The sequence below is a fragment of the Pseudophryne corroboree genome, chromosome 9 (genome assembly GCF_028390025.1).
Source record: "Pseudophryne corroboree isolate aPseCor3 chromosome 9, aPseCor3.hap2, whole genome shotgun sequence".
NCBI lineage: Eukaryota > Metazoa > Chordata > Amphibia > Anura > Myobatrachidae > Pseudophryne > Pseudophryne corroboree.
Window position 1 is genome coordinate 226,970,446 of NC_086452.1, and position 23,203 is coordinate 226,993,648.

Below are 23,203 nucleotides of genomic sequence, written 5' to 3' on the forward strand. Positions count from 1 at the left end.
TAAATACATTTACAGAGTCTGCCATTATTACCTTCTCAGGCAGGGAGTTACAAATCCTTATTGCCCTTACCGTGAAGAACCCTTTCCTACATTTTGTATGGAATTTTCTCTCCTCTAGCCTCAGCGAGTGCCCACGTGTCCTATACAGAGTTCTATTAATAAACAAATCCCCTGCTAACTCTTTGGAATGACCCTTTACATAATTGAAGATATTAATAATAATGTCTCCTGTTAGTCGCCTCTTTTCTAATTTAAACATATTTAACCTAGTTAGCCTTTCCTCGTACTCCTGCGACTCTAACCCTTTAATTAGTTTAGTAACTCGCCTTTGAACTTGTTCCCCGATATCTTTTTTATAATATGGTACCCAAAATTGAACACAATATTCCACATACATATACATACATATTCCACATACATACATATATACACACACATATATATATATATATATATATATATATATATATATATATATATATATATATATACACACACACACACACACACACACACACACACACACACACACACACACATATACATACACACACACATACATACATACATACATACATATATACATACACTGCTCAAAAAAATAAGAATTTACTTACCGATAATTCTATTTCTCATAGTCCGTAGTGGATGCTGGGGACTCCGGAAGGACCATGGGGAAAAGCGGCTCCGCAGGAGACTGGGCACAAAAGTAAAAGCTTTAGGAATACCTGGTGTGCACTGGCTCCTCCCCCCATGACCCTCCTCCAAGCCTCAGTTAGGATACTGTGCCCGGACGAGCGTACACAATAAGGAAGGATTTTGAATCCCAGGTAAGACTCATACCAGCCACACCAATCACACCGTACAACTTGTGATTTGAACCCAGTTAACAGCATGATAACAGAGGAGCCTCTGAAAAGATGGCTCACAACAATAATAACCCGATTTTTGTAACAATAACTATGTACAAGCATTGCAGACAATCCGCACTTGGGATGGGCGCCCAGCATCCACTACGGACTATGAGAAATAGAATTATCGGTAAGTAAATTCTTATTTTCTCTAACGTCCTAGTGGATGCTGGGGACTCCGAAAGGACCATGGGGATTATACCAAAGCTCCCAAACGGGCGGGAGAGTGCGGATGACTCTGCAGCACCGAATGAGAGAACTCCAGGTCCTCCTCAGCCAGGGTATCAAATTTGTAGAATTTTGCAAACGTATTTGCCCCTGACCAAGTAGCTGCTCGGCAAAGTTGTAAAGCCGAGACCCCTCGAGCAGCCGCCCAAGATGAGCCCACTTTCCGTGTGGAATGGGCTTTTACAGATTTTGGCTGTGGCAGGCCTGCCACAGAATGTGCAAGCTGAATTGTACTACAAATCCAACGAGCAATCGTCTGCTTAGAAGCAGGGGCACCCAGCTTGTTGGGTGCATACAGGATAAACAGCGAGTCAGATTTTCTGACTCCAGCCGTCCTGGAAACATATATTTTCAGGGCCCTGACTACGTCCAGCAACTTGGAATCCTCCAAGTCCCTAGTAGCCGCAGGCACCACAATAGGCTGGTTTAAGTGAAATGCTGAAACCACCTTAGGGAGAAATTGAGGACGAGTCCTCAATTCTGCCCTGTCCGTATGAAAAATTAGGTAAGGGCTTTTATAGGATAAAGCCGCCAATTCTGATACACGCCTGGCTGAAGCCAGGGCTAACAGCATTACCACTTTCCATGTGAGATATTTTAAGTCCACAGTGGTGAGTGGTTCAAACCAATGTGATTTTAGGAATCCCAAAACTACATTGAGATCCCAAGGTGCCACTGGAGGCACAAAAGGAGGCTGTATATGCAGTACCCCCTTGACAAACGTCTGAACTTCAGGAACTGAAGCTAGTTCTTTTTGGAAGAATATTGACAGGGCCGAAATTTGAACCTTAATGGACCCTAATTTGAGGCCCATAGACAGTCCTGTTTGCAGGAAATGCAGGAATCGACCCAGTTGAAATTCCTCTGTAGGGGCCTTCCTGGCCTCACACCACGCAACATATTTACGCCAAATACGGTGATAATGTTGCACAGTTACATCCTTCCTGGCTTTGATCAGGGTAGGGATAACTTCATCCGGAATGCCTTTTTCCTTCAGGATCCGGCGTTCAACCGCCATGCCGTCAAACGCAGCCGCGGTAAGTCTTGGAACAGACATGGTCCCTGCTGGAGCAGGTCCTTTCTTAGAGGTAGAGGCCACGGGTCTTCCGTGAGCATCTCTTGAATTTCCGGGTACCAAGTCCTTCTTGGCAAATCCGGAGCCACGAGTATAGTCTTTACACCTCTCCTTCTTATGATTCTCAGTACCTTGGGTATGAGAGGCAGAGGAGGGAACACATATACTGACTGGTACACCAACGGTGTTACCAGAGCGTCCACAGTTATTGCCTGAGGGTCCCTTGACCTGGCGCAATATCTGTCCAGTTTTTTGTTGAGGCGGGACGCCATCATGTCCACCTTTGGTTTTTCCCAACGGTTCACAATCATGTGGAAGACTTCTGGGTGAAGTCCCCACTCCCCCGGGTGAAGATCGTGTCTGCTGAGGAAGTCTGCTTCCCAGTTGTCCACTCCCGGGATGAACACTGCTGACAGTGCTATCACATGATTTTCCGCCCAGCGAAGAATCCTTGCAACTTCCGTCATTGCCCTCCTGCTTCTTGTGCCGCCCTGTCTGTTTACGTGGGCGACTGCCGTGATGTTGTCCGACTGGATCAACACCGGCTGACCCTGAAGCAGAGGCCTTGCCTGACTTAGGGCATTGTAAATGGCCCTTAGTTCCAGGATATTTATGTGAAGTGACGTTTCCATGCTTGACCACAAGCCCTGGAAATTTCTTCCCTGTGTGACTGCTCCCCAGCCTCTCAGGCTGGCATCCGTGGTCACCAGGACCCAATCCTGAATGCCGAATCTGCGGCCCTCTAGGAGATGAGCACTCTGTAACCACCACAGGAGAGACACCCTTGTCCTTGGAGACAGGGTTATCCGCTGATGCATTTGAAGATGCGATCCGGACCATTTGTCCAGCAGATCCCACTGAAAAGTTCTTGCGTGGAATCTGCCGAATGGAATTGCTTCGTAAGAAGCCACCATCTTTCCCAGGACCCTTGTGCATTGATGCACTGACACTTGGCCTGGTCTTAGGAGGTTCCTGACTAGGTCGGATAACTCCCTGGCTTTCTCCTCCGGGAGAAACACCTTTTTCTGTACTGTGTCCAGAATCATCCCTAGGAACAGCAGACGTGTCGTCGGAATCAGCTGCGATTTTGGAATATTTAGAATCCATCCGTGCTGTCGTAGTACTACTTGAGATAGTGCTACTCCGACCTCTAACTGTTCTCTGGACCTTGCCCTTATCAGGAGATCGTCCAAGTAAGGGATAATTAAGACGCCTTTTCTTCGAAGAAGAATCATCATTTCGGCCATTACCTTGGTAAAGACCGGGGTGCCGTGGACAATCCAAACGGCAGCGTCTGAAACTGATAGTGACAGTTCTGTACCACAAACCTGAGGTACCCTTGGTGAGAAGGGCAAATTGGGACATGGAGGTAAGCATCCTTGATGTCCAGAGACACCATATAGTCCCCTTCTTCCAGGTTCGCTATCACTGCTCTGAGTGACTCCATCTTGAACTTGAACCTTTTTATGTAAGTGTTCAAGGATTTCAGATTTAAAATGGGTCTCACCGGGCCGTCCGGCTTCGGTACCACAAACAGCGTGGAATAATACCCCTTTCCCTGTTGTAAGAGGGGTACCTTGATCATCACCTGCTGGGAATACAGCTTGTGAATGGCTTCCAATACCGCCTCCCTGTCGGGGGGAGACGTTGGTAAAGCAGACTTCAGGAACCGGCGAGGGGGAGACGTCTCGAATTCCAATTTGTACCCCTGAGATACTACCTGCAGGATCCAGGGGTCCACTTGCGAGTGAGCCCACTGCGCGCTGAAATTCTTGAGACGGGCCCCCACCGTGCCTGAGTCCGCTTGTAAGGCCCCAGCGTCATGCTGAGGACTTGGCAGAAGCGGGGGAGGGCTTCTGTTCGTGGGAAGAGGCTGTCTGCTGCAGTCTTTTTCCCCTTCCTCTGCCCCGGGGCAGATATGAGTGGCCTTTTGCCCGCTTGCCCTTATGGGGACGAAAGGACTGAGCCTGAAAAGACGGTATCTTTTTCTGCTGAGAGGTGACCTGGGGTAAAAAGGTGGATTTCCCAGCTGTTGCCGTGGCCACCAGGTCCGATAGACCGACCCCAAATAACTCCTCCCCTTTATACGGCAATACTTCCATATGCCGTTTGGAATCCGCATCACCTGACCACTGTCGCGTCCATAACCCTCTTCTGGCAGAAATGGACATCGCACTTACTCTTGATGCCAGAGTGCAAATATCCCTCTGTGCATCTCGCATATATAGAAATGCATCCTTTAAATGCTCTATAGTCAATAATATATTGTCCCTGTCCAGGGTATCAATATTTTCAGTCAGGGAATCCGACCAAGCCACCCCAGCACTGCACATCCAGGCTGAGGCGATTGCTGGTCGCAGTATAATACCAGTATGTGTGTATATACTTTTTAGGATATTTTCCAGCTTCCTATCAGCTGGTTCCTTGAGGGCGGCCGTATCAGGAGACGGTAACGCCACTTGTTTTGATAAGCGTGTGAGCGCCTTATCTACCCTAGGGGGTGTTTCCCAACGTGCCCTAACCTCTGGCGGGAAAGGGTATAATGCCAATAATTTTTTAGAAATTAGCAGTTTTTTATCGGGGGAAACCCACGCTTCATCACACACCTCATTTAATTCATCTGATTCAGGAAAAACTACGGGTAGTTTTTTCACACCCCACATAATACCCTTTTTTGTGGTACTTGTAGTATCAGAAATGTTCAAAACCTCCTTCATTGCCGTGATCATGTAACGTGTGGCCCTACTGGAAAATACGTTTGTTTCCTCACCGTCGACACTTGAGTCAGTGTCCGTGTCAGTGTCTGTATCGACCTGAGGTAACGGGCGTTTTAGAGCCCCTGACGGTGTTTGAGACGCCTGTACAGGTATTAACTGATTTGCCGGCTGTCTCATGTCGTCAACAGTCTTTTGTAAAGTGCTGACACTATCACATAATTCTTTCCATAAGACCATCCAGTCAGGTGTCGACTCCCTAGGGGGTGACATCACTAACACAGGCAATTGCTCCGCCTCCACACCATTTTCCTCCTCATACATGTCGACACAACGTACCGACACACAGCACACACACAGGGAATGCTCTGACAGAGGACAGGACCCCACTAGCCCTTTGGGGAGACAGAGGGAGAGTTTGCCAGCACACACCAGAGCGCTATATATATATAGGGATAACCTTATATAAGTGTTTTTCCCTGATATAGCTGCTGTATATATTTATCTGCCAAATTAGTGCCCCCCCTCTCTTGTTTTACCCGGTTTCTGTAGTGCAGGACTGCAGGGGAGAGTCAGGGAGCCTTCCTCCAACGGAGCTGTGAGGAAAAAATGGCGCCAGTGTGCTGAGGAGATAGGCTCCGCCCCCTTCTCGGCTGCCTTTTTCCCGCTTTTTTATGGAAAAATTGGCAGGGGTTAAATGCATCCATATAGCCCAGGAGCTATATGTGATGTATTTTTTGCCAAAAAAGGTGTTTTTATTGCGTCTCAGGGCACCCCCCCCCCCCAGCGGCCTGCTCCCTCAGTGACCGGAGTGTGAAGTGTGCTGAGAGCAATGGCGCACAGCTGCGGTGCTGTGCGCTACCTTATTGAAGACAGGACGTCTTCTGCCGCCGATTTTCCGGACCTCTTCAGTCTTCTGGCTCTGTAAGGGGGCCGGCGGCGCGGCTCTGGGACCCATCCATGGCTGGGCCTGTGATCGTCCCTCTGGAGCTAATGTCCAGTAGCCTAAGAAGCCCAATCCACTCTGCACGCAGGTGAGTTCGCTTCTTCTCCCCTTAGTCCCTCGGTGCAGTGAGCCTGTTGCCAGCAGGTCTCACTGAAAATAAAAAACCTACTTTAAACTTTTACTCTAAGCAGCTCAGGAGAGCCACCTAGATTGCACCCTTCTCGTTCGGGCACAAAAATCTAACTGAGGCTTGGAGGAGGGTCATGGGGGGAGGAGCCAGTGCACACCAGGTAGTCCTAAAGCTTTTACTTTTGTGCCCAGTCTCCTGCGGAGCCGCTATTCCCCATGGTCCTTTCGGAGTCCCCAGCATCCACTAGGACGTTAGAGAAAATAAAGGGAACACTAAAATAACACATCCTAGATCTGAATGAATGAAATATTCTTATTAAATACTTTGTTCTTTACATAGTTGAATGTGCTGACAACAAAATCACACAAAAATTATCATTGGAAATAAAATTTAATAACCCATGGAGGTCTGGATTTGGAGTCACACTCAAAATTAAAGTGGAAAAACACACTACAGGCTGATCGAACTTTGATGTAATGTCCTTAAAACAAGTCAAAATGAGGCTCAGTAGTGTGTGTGTGTGACCTCCCTACAACGCCTGGGCATGCTCCTGATAAGGTGGCGGATGGTCTCCTGAGGGATCTCCTCCAAGACTTGGACTAAAGCATCCGCCAACTCCTGGACAGTCTGTGGTGCAACGTGGCGTTGGTGGATGGAGCGAGACATGATGTCCCAGATGTGCTCAATTGGATTCAGGTCTGGGGAACGGGCGGGCCAGTCCATAGCATCAATGCCTTCGTCTTGCAGGAACTGCTGACACACTCCAGCCACATGAGGTCTAGCATTGTCTTGCATTAGAAGGAACCCAGGGCCAACCGCACCAGCATATGGTCTCACAAGGGGTCTGAGGATCTCATCTCGGTACCTAATGGCAGTCAGGCTACCTCTGGTGAGCACATGGAGGGCTGTGCGCGCCCACCCCCCAAAGAAATGCACCCCACACCATTACTGACCCACTGCCAAACCGGTCATGTTGGAGGATGTTGCAGGCAGCAGAACGCTCTCCTTGGCGTCTCCAGACTCTGTGACGTCTGTCACATGTGCTCAGGTGAGAACCTGCTTTTATCTGTGAAGAGCACAGGGCGCCAGTGGCGAATTTGCCAATCTTGGTTTTCTCTGGCAAATGCCAAATGTCCTGCACGGTGATGGGCTGTAAGCACAACCCCCACCTGTGGACGGCGGGCCCTCATACCACCCTCATGGAGTCTGTTTCTGATTGTTTGAGTAGACACATGCACATTTGTGGCTTGCTGGAGGTCATTTTGCAGGGCTCTGGCAGTGCTCCTCCTGTTCCTCCTTGCACAAAGGCAGAGGTAGCGGCCCTGCTGCTGGATTGTTGCCCTCCTACGGCCTCCTCCATGTCTCATGAGGTACTGGCCTGTCTCCTGGTAGCGCCTCCATGCTCTGGACACTACGCTGACAGACACAGCAAACCTTCTTGCCACAGCTCGCATTGATGTGCCATCCTGGATGAGCTGCACTACCTGAGCCACTTGTATGGGTTGTAGACTCCGTCTCATGCTACCACTAGAGTGAAAGCACCGGCCGCTTTCAAAAGTGACCAAAACATCAGCCAGAAAGCATAGGAGCTGAGAAGTGGTCTCTGGTCACCACCTGCAGAACAACTCCTTTATTGGGGGTGTCTTGCTAATTGCCTATAATTTCCACCTGTTGTCTATTCCATTTGCACAACAGCATGTGAAATTGATTATCAATCAATGTTGCTTCCTAAGTGGACAGTTTGATTTCACAGAAGTGTGATTGACTTGGAGTTACAATGCGTTGTTTAAGTGTTCCCTTTATTTTTTTGAGCAGTATAGGGGTGCTTATGAGATATTTGAAGTACCTGGCTCTGATGGCCTAGATGCATGGATGCAGCAGCTTACGTAGTGAGGCTAACGAACAAAGCCATCCAACTACAAAGGACCATCTGTGTAAACAACAATAGCTTATGTATCTAGTGCCACATTGTATACTCATAATAGCCTCACTAAAGAAAAAACATGTACAAGTACTTACATCTGACAGGAGCCGCTAGCACGCACTGCTGCATGCTGCCTCACTGTCAGTGAGCTCTATTTAAACTCCCCGGACCGAAAGTGCCTTCCGTTTCCGGAAGTCCCTATTTTCGAGGAAACAACTCCAAATGACTACTCAGCCATACCCCAAGCCAAAAAACTGGGTCATGGCTCCCCTAAAGGTAAAGTGCAGACAGCCAGTTCATCAGAGGGGCGCTACGTTACACGCGCCCTTCGCCTATTGACACTTCCGGGCGTGTCAAATCCCGGAAATGCGTCATTCTGCGTTCCACCGCTAGTCAGCGGGGACGCGCTCACCATGTGTCGTCATGCATTCCGTCGCTGAACAGCGGGGACACGCTGGGCGGCACACTATCAAAGACTGTCTCTGTTGTTCATCAGCCAACTAGTGCTTCCATGCGTGTCAACACACGGAAGTACATGGCTAGGCGTTCCTCCTCACATAGTGGGGAAACGCTCGGGAAAACACCACTCCGTTTCTAATCCCTATTATTATGTGTACTAACAGTTGTGAAACAGGTAAAAGATGCAACCCACCTAGTAATTCGGCCTGCCGATAAGGATGGGGCAATTGTTGTCCAAGACTGGTGTGATTACGACCAATTAGTTATGAGACAACTCTCTGACATTACCACCTACGCACGGCTCAAAACCAATCCTGTGTCAACTGTAAAAAATAAGATCGATTTGACCATCAAAAGGGGCTTAGCACAAAGATGGATTACAGAGGATTTAGCACAATATTTTACGGTTGAGCATCCACGATGCCCGATCATATATTTGTTGCCAAAAATCCATAAAACACTTACGAACCCTCCAGGACGGCCTATCATAGCCGCAGAAGGTTCTTTACTTCAACCACTGGCTATTTTTCTGGATAGCGTATTACAACCTATGGTCCAGTTGATTCCCAGTTATCTGAAGGATACTGGTGACTTTTTGCAATGTGTGTCGGACATCCAGGTGACCAGCGGAACTTTACTGGCGACCCTTGATGTCTGCTCACTTTACACAGCGATACCTCATTCTGAAGGAGTGGAAGTTTTAAGACGAGCATTTGAGAGAACTCCTTGTGTTGGCTATCCCACTGAATTTTTGTTGGAATTAGTTGAGCTAATGCTAACCAATAATCACTTTTTGTATAAAAAGGACTTCTATATGCAAATCTCTGGCACTGCAATGGGGTCTAATTTGGCCCCTGCATATGCAAACCTATTTATGGCATGGTACGAAGCTGCTCATATTTTTCCTCGATATGGACAGAATATTGTCTTTTTTCGTAGATTAATTGACGACATTCTCCTGCTATGGAGAGGTACGCAGGTTGAATTTGAACAAATGGTCAACGAATTAAATTTATTGGTAAGCCCCATTAGATTCACATCCTCTTGTTCATACTCAGAAATTAACTTTTTGGATGTCACACTCATCAACACGGGGACACGGCTTACCACCACGCTTTTCCGTAAACCCACTGATCGTAATCAGTTGTTACAGGCTACTAGCCATCACCCGCTTGCTTTAAAGGATAGTCTCCCCATTTCACAATACCTTAGGATAATGAGATTGAATTCAGAAGTGACACGTAGAAATGAACAATGTCATGAGATCACTATACGATTTCAAGAGAGGTTATTCTGATAAACAGTTTCGCATTTGTTTACAAAAAGCTGAACAGATCTTTATGGGTACTAGACCAAAGAAACAAACTCAGGAGCGTCTAGTTTTTCCCACACAGTTTGATGGGAACTCAGCCCAGATGAGAAAGGCATCACACAGTCATTGGCCCATCGTCAAAACAGACGACAGTCTGCCCTTTGGACAGATGGGAGTACCGATGATGGCGTATAGGAGAGGGACCAACTTAAAACAAATGCTTATGAGACCTAGAATGTTCCCCGATGAGGAGAAGAGTAAGACCCCCTGGACCTCCTTGATGCGGGCATAACCGTGGGGTGCTTCTCCTGTGGGGGTTGCACTACGTGTAGGTCCATGATTATTGGACCCACGTTTAACCATCCGCATACAGGAAAGGTGATTAGACTCAAATACCACTTGCATTGCCGCTTTGATTTTGTTATATATATACTAAAATGCCCATGTGGTTTGTGCTATGTTGGACTCACCACACGATTATTTCGTGATCGGATGGCCAATCACAGGTCGTCCATCCATATGGCAATACTTACTGGCCAGACGGATAAGCCGGTAGCCCGTCATTTTTTAGAAGCCAGGCATCAAGTGGAAAGCCTTAAGTGCAAACTCATCGATTGGATTCCCCCGAATCCAACTGGAGGGGATCGCACCTTAGCTCTTCGACAACGAGAGTGTTATTGGATCCACACTCTGGACACAGTAGCACCTAGGGATCTCAATGAGGCCAACCCATTAAATATTTTTTTGTGAAGGGTTGACCTGATTGGAACAACAGTGTATGAAGTTAGATTGTTTATCCTATATCATGTATTTAATTAGGGTGGGAGCCATGTGTTCCCTACACCCAAGGGATTGATGGTTTACCCTGTACCCGTGGACCTTACTTGCACAGGCAAGTTTCTTTTTATGTTGTTATGTACTGTGTTATTATGTTTGGACCTCTAATGTGATTGCCTCACCGGCCCCTTGGGGACCTACCTCATAGTACAGATTCTGTTGAAAAATCGAAATGCATAGCGCATCTATCCTGAATCCAGACGAATGTGTCTGATGTCCATATCTAGAATTGGGACGCCTGATTATAGGTTGACCCAGTACTAATGAATATCCTAAGTTTTTAAAGTCTTTACTACTGTATCTTTTTTTGTATTTCACAGATTTAAAGTATACATTATAGATCAAGGTGGTCCTGAACTTTGGGATTGATGAGTACACATAATAATAGGGATTAGAAACGGAGTGGTGTTGTTTTCCCGAGCGTTTCCCCACTATGTGAGGAGTAACGCCTAGCCATGTAATTCCGTGTGTTGACACGCACGGAAGCACTAGTTGGCTGATGAACAACAGAGACGGTCTTTGATAGTGTGCCGTCCAGCGTGTCCCCGCTGTTCATCGACGGAACGCATGACGACACATGGTGAGAGCGTCCCCGCTGACTAGCGGTGGAACGCAGAATGACGCATTTCCGGGATTTGACACGCCTGGAAGTGTCAATAGGCGAAGGGCGCGTGTAACGTAGCACCCCTCTGATGAACTGGCTGTCTGCACTTTACCCAAAGTAATAATAGAGCCTTTAGGGGAGCCATGACCCAGTTTTGTGGCTTGGGGTATGGCTAATGAGTAGTCATTTGGAGTCGTTTCCTCGAAAATAGGGACTTCCGGAAACGGAAGGCACTTCCGGTCCGGGGAGCTTAAATAGAGCTCACTGACAGTGAGGCAGCATGCAGCAGTGCGTGCTAGCGGCTCCTGTCAGATGTAAGTACTTGTACATGTTTTTTCTTGAGTGAGGCTATTATGAGTATACAATGTGGCACAAGATACATAAGCTATTGTTGTTTACACAGATGGTCCTTTGTAGTTGGATGGCTTTGTTCGTTAGCCTCACTACCTAAGCTGCTGCATCCATGCATCTAGGCCATCAGAGCCAGGTACTTCAAATATCTCATAAGCACCCCTAATTGTGTTGAATGTTAGCAGACATGCATTGGCTTGTATATCATTTATTGATCTATGGCAATTTTCTATTGGTTCTTTTTTTAGCAGTATGGACTTGTTCGATGTACTATTTTAATATCACAAGACTTTTTGATCTTTGCATGAACGTGTGAACTACAGTAGGTTCTTGAGGTAATTGTGGATACACTGATCTTTATTCACTTGAAGTTCTCATCATTTTAATGGTGGAAATTAATGGCGGGTCTATTTCTGTGATTAGTTGGCCCCTATAGGGGCCGGTGAGGCTTATTGTTTGTAATTGTTATTACTGTCTATTTGCAGATTAAGTTCATTTGTCAAAACATTGAATATGTGACACATTACATCACCTGTCTTGATAAAGGCCTGTGACCAGACCGAAACGTCGACAATAAAATATTGGTGATTTAAATGAGAAGCCGACATGAAAGTTTATTTTGTGAGAGTGCACCTCCAAATCTTTGGAACTTTTGCGGTATAATTGTGGACCCATCCGGCCCACTGGGAGCACCCACCATCCGATGGACTACTTACATTGTGGATGAGAGTGCTATATATAAAAGAGTATAACACAATAGTCCTTGGAGGAGTTGGCCGCAAATCTCCAAAACAAGTCCTCTTGCCAGATGAGAACCGATGGTTAAACAATATAGTGGTAGTATGGAGAGCGCTCAAATGAAATTCTCTTTATAGTGTCTCTATGATCTTCAATCAGTTAGAGCAAAGACAGCACTGAGGACACTAGCATATGCACACAGACTAAAAAGGTGTGCTTTTAAGGACATAGTTCCAATTTTACAAATCCAAGGTTAGGACATCGCTCTTACATGTCAAAAGGGTTTCTTTCAGACAATACATCTCTCTATGACTGATCCAAAAATTGAAGGAAGATCATAGAGACACTATAAAGAGAATTTCATTTGAGCGCTCTCCATACTACCACTATAATATATATATATATATATATATATATATATATATATATATACACACACACACACACACACATACATATATATTTTCATTTTTTTTTTTTTAACCAATTATAATTCATTTTATATTAAGTTGGTGGCACAGTGGGTTTATTGGTCGGGCAGTGGACGGAGACGTTGAGGGGTCAGCGGCTCAGCTAGGTGCAGCACCCCTAGCGGCTTGAATAAAGGACAACAGCAGGGCATACGTGTAGACGTTTCAATGCCTTTATTGCGGCATTGTCATCAGGTCTTTTATGCCGCAATAAAGGCATTGAAATGTTGTCTACACGCATTCCCTGCTGTTGTCCTTTATTCAAGCTGCTAGGAGTGCCGCACCTTTGGACTTTATGTGATTATTATTTGTGGAGGCACAAGGCGCAGTAACGCGGTCTTAATGGGAGAGCTGGGTTGGTGGCACAGTGGAAATTGGTGGGTCAGTGGGTGAAAAATTCATTGGTTCCCCCTTCTACAGCCCTGCCCACACACCCAGAAATGCCTCCCCAACATTAAAATATGTAAAAAAGGTGCCAATTCCAAAGATATCTTTCATCTTTCAAATTGTTTGCAATATTGCTTAGTGTGTACACTCAATTTCGTTTGTCAGAGCTCTGGGAAGTTTAAGGGAAATTGCTCATCTTCCACATTGGTCATGTCTTCTAGTGTGTAGGGCCCTTTACACATAAAAGCAGAGCAGCTGATCATTGTCCACTCCTGGTGTGCTCCGGATCCTCCGGCTATACATAAGTGTTGGACTCTGGGTAATGACACAATTGATTACAATCACTTTGTATATACTAGTCGCAAGGCCCTTCCCAAATTTTAGAAGTCAAGGGATAGATGGGCCCTCTCTCTGCTGGGGATTCTTCTGTGTGATAAAACCAACTCTTTCCATTGTGAATTTTTCTCTCTTGCTCCCCCCGCCCGCCCCCCCCCCCCCCCCCCTTCCCTTATTTATTTTTCTTTTGGTGCCTCCCCTTGCCGGTTTGCTACTTGATACTTGTGCCTTGTTCGGCCTGATTAATTATTGACTATACTTTGATCGTAAAATTGAATACTTATAACCTGCTACTTGTCGTCAATGCTCATATAATACCTTATAGTGATATGTTCTGTTTCATTGTTATTTTCTATATACTTTTTGTGGGTTTTGTTTTTTACTTTTGTATAAATACAAAACTTTACACAGAGACACACAGGATATAAAAAAAAAAACAGCTGTTACCTTAGTCTGGGTCATGATGAGCGTAAACACAGAATGAGACCTAGAACTTTTATCATTCATTCCTGTAGCGGCAGTTGCTCTCTGCTTGTTCCCCAACTCCAACCAACTCTGAAAACACAAGACATTAAACTGTGAATGAATGCGCAATGTGCCTAATTCTGATATTAAAGTAAAAGCAAAAAAGTAAGTAACATTTTATTTGGAACAAACCATGTTGCTACAGAAGGGGAGAAACTGCATTTGTATTTTTTCTGTGCAGGGCAAATACTTGCTGCTTTTGCATGTAACACACAAATGTTAGACAGCTTTATATTTACACTGCAATTTAGATTTCAGTTTGGACACCCCACCCAAATCTAACTCTCTCTCTGAACACATTACATCTGCCCCACCTGCAGTGCCACAAGGTTTTACCCAGGTGCACAGTTACTTGCTTCTTCTTTTTTTTTTTTTTGGTTTACTTACAAATTATAATCAGGCTTAATATACACAGATCAAGCATGAAATAAAAAGTTGGTTTATAAGAGGTGCATAATACACAAAAAGAGATCGGAAGACACTGCAACATTGGGATGGGCTGTACAATTTCACTTATGGCATATTCCTGCGTAATCAGTGTTACAAAGTCAAAATGCTGAACTGATATTTTCCAACCTATTTATGGGTGTGTAGTGTTTGCATGTGTCCACTGTCATGTTGGTGTTTAGGAGGACCAATTCATCAATAGGTTGCTTCCGTGGCAAGTTATCAAATGAATATTTCTTGGGGAAATATTCTCTGTCTCTGCAATTATGTGAATGAGTGAGTCAGCCAGTGCAGGTTTAGTAGAACTGAAAGCTGAAAAAAATAAAACCAAACACAAGACCATTGAGAATAGGACTTAGCCATTTAAAAAATGTGTGCCTTATGGAAAAATGATGGCTACGTTTGAGGAGGTCACCCCTCCGCTACCAAAGAAACAACTAATGGCAGCACAGACTGTGTAGTGGTTAGCATTACTACCTAACAGTACTGAGGTAATGGCCTTGTCACGGGGACTGGGTTTTGTGAATCCGGAATTGTGGCTTGCGGCTTGGTATCGGTGACTTTAGGCAGGATTAGCCGAGCAGGTTGAATGAAAGTCTTTTCATAGAGCTTTAACGGAGGTTCCACAGGTGCCCTAGCTGTTTACTTGTTAGATCAGTTGCGTCGGCAGGACCTGTACGTCTGTGGACGAACGTCTGGCGGAAACCCGGATAGGAAGACTGTAGACTGGGGTAACTGAGACTCGCTGAGAGGGATGGTGACTCGAAGAGGTCAGCATGCGAGGAGAAATAACCGGGTGTAGATCCAGCAATCCACGTGAGAACTCAGGAAACAGGATGCTTTAGAAGCAATGCTGTGGAGCACAGGGAACTAGCACACACAAGGCTGTGTGAGAGACGTTGCACTGGCAATTTGCTTACCCAGAAATCCCTAGATTTATACCTGCAGATTGTTTCCCATTGGTTTTGCAAACCTTGCAGGTGACTGAGTGTTTTATATTAGCTGACCCTTCCAAGGCGGCGACGCCCATCCCGGACCTCTGCAGCTGGAAGCTGCACAAATGTTTGCTGCTGCCTCTGAGACCTCTCCTCCCAGACATGCCTGCAAGTTGTGCCCCTCGCCAGCAGCCCGCACCCCCACCGGAGGGACCGCGCCAGAGCATCCGGACAGGTAAGTACTGCTGGTCCCGGAACCCGATCCGCCAGACCGTGACATTACCCCCCCTTTTAGGGATGGCCACTGGACAGCCACCAGGTTTGCTGGGATTTTCTTCATGGAACTTGTGAAGTAAAGCGGGAGCATGAACATCCAAAGAATCCTCCCAGGAACGCTCCTCAGGACCGTAGCCCTTCCAATCCAGAAGATATTGTAGACGTCCATGTCTTACTCGGGAGTCAAGGATCTTCTTGATCTCGAATTCAATACCACGATCCGTGACAACCTTTGGAGAGCGAGGAAGGATCTTACAAAACTTGTTTAACACTAAAGGCTTCAAAAGAGAAACATGAAAGGCTGGGAAGACTTTCAGGTACAGGGGTAACTTAAGCCTATAAGTTACGGAATTGATGATTTGTTCAACTGGGAAGGGCCCAATGTAGCGAGGAGCGAACTTCATAGACCAAACACGTAACCTTAAATTGCGCGTAGAGAGCCAGACCTGATCTCCAACTGCCAATTTAGGTACCACCCTTCTCTTCTTATCAGCCCAGAACTTATAGCGAACGGAGGCTTTTTGTAGATTTTGGTGAACTTTTCGCCAAACTCCGGAAAGTCTCTTGAGAGATTCCTGAACCGCAGGAAGATCTTGAGCTGGTAAAGCCAGGAACTGAGGAACTCGAGGATGGAAGCCATATACGGTATAGAAAGGGGTATGACCTGTAGAAGAGTGGTAGGAGTTGTTGTGAGCAAACTCTGCCCATGGTAGTAGTTCTAGCCAGTCGTCTTGAGAAGAAGAGACATTAATTCTGAGGAACATCTCCAAGTCTTGATTGACTCTCTCTGTACTTCCATTGGTTTGAGGATGATATGCCGTTGAGAATTTTAACTGTACCCGTAGGGCGGCACAGAGAGCCCTCCAGAATCTAGCCACGAACTGGACTCCCCGGTCAGAAATAATTTCGGTCGGAAGACCGTGGGATTTGAAGAACTCTGCAATGAAAAGCTGAGCTAACTCGGGTGCGGTGGGAAGACCCTTAAGAGGTACGAAACGAGCCATCTTAGAGAAGGGGTCTACGATTACCCAAATAGTAGTAAATCCTTTACAAGAGGGTAAATCAGTGATGAAGTCCATAGAAAGGTGGGTCCATGGCATCTTAGGAATAGTTAGGGGTATTAGCTCTCCCGCTGGCCGAAGACGAGAAATCTTATGCTGTGCACACTTGGTGCAGGAGGCGATGTAAGAGGAAACATCAGACTTCAGTACAGGCCACCAATACGAGCGTTGGATAAGGTCGTTGTCTTATGGACTCCAGCATGACCAGAAAACCGAGAGGTATGGGCCCAGGTCAGTAATTTCTTCCGAAGGTGAGGAGGTATGAACACTTTTCCCAATGGAGGCTGTAGTTTAGTGAAGTCGAAGTTCCGAGACTCCAATACAGGCTGAGGAGAAGGAGAGTCGTTGGAATCCTCAGAGGAGTAGGATCGGGAGAGAGCATCTGCCTTCTGGTTTTGAGAACCAGGTCGAAAGGTTAGGGAGAAATTAAATCTTGAGAAGAACATTGCCCATCAGGCTAGACGAGGATTCAAACACTGAATATTCCTGAGAAAGATTAAATTCTTGTGATCAGTGAAAATAGTGATAGGAAACTTAGCCCCCTCCAAGAGATACCGCCACTCTTCCAATGCTAACTTAACAGCCAGTAGTTCTTGCTCTCCTATCGTATAGTTCCTTTCTGCTGGCAAGAACTTCTTGGAAAAGAACCCGCAAGGATGAAGTTTGTTGTCTTTCAGATGTTGGGAGAGAACTGCTCCCACAGCATCGGCCGAAGCATCTACCTCTAAAACAAAGGCTTCATTGACATCGGGTTGCCTCAACACTGGAGCTGTAGTAAAAGCCTGTTTTAATCGTTGGAAAGCTTTGTCTGCAGAGGTTGACCATTCTCTGGGATTAGCCTCCTTTCGAGTGAGAGCGGTGATAGGTGCCACTATAGAGGAGAATCCTTTGATAAATCTCCGGTAGAAATTTGCAAAACCCAAAAAGCGTTGGATTGCTTTAAGGGTGGTGGCTTTGGACCAATTTAGAACCGCTTGTACCTTGGCTGGATCCATCTCTAATCCTGAACAAGATATTATGTAGCCCAGGAAGGGCATGGAGGATTGTTCGAAAAGACATTTTTCCAATTTGCAGTACAAATAATGTTGGCGAAGCCTCCGCAGCACCTCTTGGACTTCAGAACGGTGATCTTTCAGGTTGGTCGAGAAAATTAGTATGTCATCTAAATAGACTACTACAGAACTATAGAGTAAATCACTGAAAATTTCATCAACAAAATTTTGGAAAACTGCTGGTGCGTTGCTTAGCCCGAAGGGCATGACTAAATACTCGAAGTGTCCATCACGAGTGTTGAACGCCGTTTTCCATTCGTCACCCGCTCCGATTCGGATCAGGTTGTATGCTCCCCTGAGGTCCAACTTGGTGAAGACAGAGGCACCCTTAACCCGGTCAAATAGCTCTGAGATCAAGGGCAACGGGTAATGATTTTTTATTGTTATGTCGTTCAGACCCCGGTAGTCGATGCAGGGACGAAGACCACCATCCTTTTTTTGGACGAAAAAGAACCCCGCACCGGCTGGAGAGGTAGAAGGCCGAATAAATCCTCTAGCTAGATTTTCCTTGATGTATTGCGACATGGAGTCTGTCTCAGGGGCCGAGAAAGGATAGATTCGCCCTCTAGGAGGAATCTTTCCCGGAATCAGGTCAATAGGGCTGTCCCAGGGTCTGTGGGGTGGTAAGACTTCTGCTGCCTGTTTGCTGAAGACATCAGAAAAGGAGGAATACTGAGACGGAATTTGCGGTAGGATCTCCAGTTGGCTTTTATTCACATGTTTAACACCGGTAAGACAAGTTTGAGCACACGACTCTCCCCAGGCCAAAATTTGCATATTCACCCAATCGATTCTTGGGTTGTGCTTCTGGAGCCAAGGAAGTCCCAAAACAATTTCATGAGTAGCTATTGGAATGACTAAGAAATTAAGTAACTCCTTATGGAGAGCTCCTATACATAGCTGAAGGGGAAGAGTCTGGTGGGTAACTACTCCACTGCAGATTCGACTTCCATCTACAGCGGAAAGGGCAATTGGTTGGGAAAGCTCAACTGTAGGAATCCGTAGTCGCTGTACCACATCTGCCGTGAAAAAGTTTTCAGCAGCTCCCGAATCTAGGAGAGCGAAAAACCCTTTAGAACCCTTTGGCAGGCCCAAAGAAACCTCTAGGACAGGCTCAAAACGAGATGGAGACGATGTCACCACTCCTAACCTAATGTCTCCTCTTCTGGTTAGGAGCGCTAGTTTTCCGGATGCTGGGTGCAAGAGGCTACCAAATGTCCTGAACCTCCGCAGTATAGGCACAAGTTCTCCCTGCGCCTTCTCTGACGCTCCTCTGGCGAGAGACGAGTCCTATTGATCTGCATAGACTCATCCTGGGATGCTTCAGCTGACACACTCGAGGAAGAAGGCGGAGGAGGACGGAACCTTGGGCACTCCCCATGATTCTTCTCTAACTGACGCTCTCTAAAACGAAGGTCAACCTTGGTACAAAGGGAAATCAAGTCGTCTAATTTGGGCGGAAGGTCCCGGGTAGCCAACTCGTCCTTGATTTGGTCAGACAGACCTTTCCAGAAGGCCGATACTAGTGCCTCCTCATTCCACCGTAATTCTGAAGCATAGGTCTGGAATTGTACTACTTACTGTCCCACAGACCGGTTTCCCTGCCGGAGGCGCATTATCTCGATTGATGCCGACGTGGTTCTTCCGGGCTCATCGAAAATTTTTCGGAAGGTAGCGATGAAATCATCATATTTGTCAAGTAGAGAATCAGCTCTCTCCCACAGGGGTGACACCCAATCCAGGGCTGGACCGGCCAGGAGGGAGACGATATATGCTACCTTTGCCTTCTGTGATGGGAAGTTAAAGAGCTGTTAAGAGAAATTAATCTCACACTGGTTTAAGAACCCGCTGCACTTCTTCGGGTTCTCGTCGAATTTGGTGGGCGTCGGTAGTCGCAAGGATAAAGGGGAAGCTACCATAGGAACTGGGGCGGTCGGCACTTGCTGAGTCTCTGGGCGTCAACCAGTGGCGACATGAGACATGTCAGCTTGCATGGAATCCTGGCGGGTAGCCATCCCTTGAATAAATTGAGCTAATTGGCGCTGGGATTCCTCTAGACTCTCCAGACGAGCTGCTATGCCCTGCAGAAGATCAGTACCGGAACCATGAGCAACCTCCAGATCCATATGGCCAGTGCAAACCGTCACGGGGACGGTTTTGTTAATCCGTAATTGTGGCTTGAGGTTTGGTATCGGTGACTTTAGGCAGGATTAGCTGAGCAGGCTGAATGAAAGTCTTTCATAGAGCTTTAACGGAGGTTCCACAGGTGCCCTAGCTGTTTACTTGTTAGAGCGGTTGCGTCGGCAGGACCTGTACATCTGTGGACGAACGTCTGGCGGAAACCCGGATAGGAAGACTGTAGACTGGGGTAACTGAGACTCGCTGAGAGGGATGGTGACTCAGAGAGGTCAGCATGCGAGGAGAAATAACCGGGTGTAGATCCAGCAATCCACGTGAGAACTCAGGAAACAGGATGCTTTAGAAGCAATGCTGCGGAGCACAGGGAACTAGCACACACAAGGCTGTGTGAGAGACGTTGCACTGGCAATTTGCTTACCCAGAAATCCCTAGATTTATACCTGCAGATTGTTTCCCATTGGTTTTGCAAACCTTGCAGGTGACTGAGTGTTTTATATTAGCTGACCCTTCGAAGGCGGCGACGCCCATCCTGGACCTCTGCAGCTGGAAGCTGCACAAATGTTTGCTGCTGCCTCTGAGACCTCTCCTCCCAGACATGCCTGCAAGTTGTGCCCCTCGCCAGCAGCCCACACCCCCACCGGAGGGACCGCGCCAGAGCATCCGGACAGGTAAGTACTGCTGGTCCCGGAACCCGATCCGCCGGACCGTGACAGGCCTCTTCACTCTACTAAAGATTACCTCCTCCCATATCATATCATCACATCCCAATCAGGATTTTTCCTGGGAAACTACTATACTCTGGAATGCCCTCCCTCACTCCATCCCAGCCTTCATTTTTTTAATTCTACTTTGCCAACCCTCCTCCTAACTGTTCCATCTCTGCCCTCTTCTCCCCATTCACTCATACCCCCTACAGCTTGTGAGCTTGCATGAGCAGAGCCCTCTAACATCTACATAAATAGCTAACTACACACTCATTATGTATCTATGTGAATTTATATACTGCCTTTATTAGTGTGTACTTTCACAAACTGTATCCCCTTGTACATAGTTACATATCCCTTGTGGTGCCTTATAAATAAAAGAAAACAATAATCAATTTGACTTGGAGTTAGAAGATGGACAAAATTAGACTGGTTACTTTATTTAGATTAAAATGCTCAGGGAGATTGCCCTTCCCTAGCTATAAAGTATATTACCTTGCAATTCAACTGATACACCTTGTTGATTAGTTTAAGAAGATACTTGTGAAAGACCTCTTTTGGGTCTTCTACGTTAGCAAGCCGGGACTTCCTCTTACTCCTCTGCAGTCACCCACAAATAAAAGGTCCAAGGTATATTGGCCAATTCTGAACCAGGTACTTCATGGGGTAGATTTGCTAAGGCGTAGATTGTCAAAGACGCTGATCATTAAGATTGGACCAATTGTTTTATTATTTATTTATTTATTTATTAACAGTTTCTTATATAGAGCAGCAAATTCCGTTGCGCTTTACAATTTGAAATAAACTGGGTGATAACAGTCATAGAGGTAGGAAGGCCCTGCTCGCAAGCTTACAATAGGAATAAATACTAAACCAGGCCTGTTCAGCATTTATTTCTATTGCCGCTTTAAATGATCAGTCAAAGCCTCGGTAGCATTGACAAACCTCCTTTTAGTAAATCTGACCCAAAGTCTGTAATAGGGACATGATTTTATGGGTGGTGTGGGTAATGATCCAGATGCTCCACTCTGGGATAAATCTATACTCGCTAAACTGGGAAAATGTAATGGGAGCAACTTAGGAACTGATTTTGGAACGCGTACAGATGTGACAGATTTTTTTGGGAGTGATTAACACTCCAACTCCTGGAGCAAATATAGTTACATTTATACTTATCAGTACACCAGCTGCACACACTAAAGGACTGGCAATATCCTCAAAGATACAAAAAACTGAAAAAAGCTAGTATATTGCGCTTGATGTACGGATTTGATAAATAAATTAACAATTGTGTGTCTGCTTTTACTCAAATGAGCACACGTGGAACTTACTTTCATAAAATTCTAACAAGACTTTAATAACAACACACATATATAGCATAAAATACCAGAAATAATTTAGTATGCTCAAACACACTGAAGGAAACACTCTGTCTTTAGACACTATTAGTTAAGTAGTAGCAGTGTCCTTAGGCAATATCAGATAAATGGCAACAAAGTGTCTTATGAAGTGCTAAACAGACATGACTGGTCTGTTACATACGGTACAACAAAAACTTCAACAGTTGCAAGTATCTCCAATCCTCCTGCTACTGGCGTCCCAGTGCAGAGGCGTGCTGCTGTAATTATATTTACCCGAACCAGCGGGATTGTCCAGATACAGCGCAGATGTGCAGGGAGATATCCTTGTGGAATGCAGCCACGGCGTCCGCCGCCGTGTACAGATGTGACAGATCTATATTGATGAGTGTGTCAAATCATTTGACCAGAGACATTTGAATTACGACCTACCAAAACTCTGCCTTTAATAGATCTCTTCAGCTGAAACTTAGGGGGGATATCCAATTAGCCCCAGAAATTTACCAGGGCTATTGTCCCGCCGGTGGCTATCTAATTAGCCTCGATAAGCCGGCGCGTGCCACTGATCATCGGGGATTTTGTTTCACCTGCCTCCGGCAGGCGAAGCAGAATCCCTGGAAACAGACCAATTTTCGTCCGAAAACAGGTCTGTTTCACACGAAAACACACAGGTTTCACTGAACCTGTGTGTTTTCGGGAGAAAGGGTTTTGTTTTGTTTTTTTACAGGCGATCCACCTGGATCGCCTGTAAGAAAAAAATAAAAAAATAAATCGGTGAAACATCTGAAAAAAGTCCGGAAAACGGCAGTTTTTCGGACCCAATGTTTTAACGGGGATAATTGGATAACCCCCTTAATGTGAGTGTCTCCTGGTCAGTGACTCTTTTCCCATTGTAGGTCCCAAGGTTTGTCTATACAGTACCTCTTTAGAAGATACAGTACATACGTATAGCTATATATTTAACTGACCACCTTAGCGAAAACAACTATACAGTGGTGCTTAAAAGTTTGTGAACCTTTCAGAATTTTTTATATTTCTGATGAAATTTGGCCTAAAACTACCTCAGTTTTTCACACAAATCCTAGAAGTAGATAAAGAAACCAAATCGAACAAAAAAAATGTTAAAAACATTAGACGCTCATTTTTGTCATTGGATTATAGTGAACCAATATCATGTATCTGCGAGTGGAAAAAGCATGTGAACCTTTAATCTTAGCAGATATTTTGAAGGTGAAATTAGAGTCAGGTATTTTCAATCTATCGGAAGGCAATCAGGTGTGAGTG

General features: G+C 45.8%; 1 protein-coding gene across 1 annotated transcript in view; it reads right to left on the reverse strand.

Annotated features, from left to right (window-relative positions):
* The window catches only part of KIF14 (kinesin family member 14), a 292,379-nt gene that overhangs the window by 197,574 nt on the left and 71,602 nt on the right, over positions 1–23,203 (reverse strand). Inside the window, exon 8 of the mRNA XM_063940137.1 lies at positions 13,870–13,977. Coding sequence (XP_063796207.1) covers positions 13,870–13,977 — 108 coding nt within the window. The remainder of the gene's footprint in view (positions 1–13,869; positions 13,978–23,203) is intronic.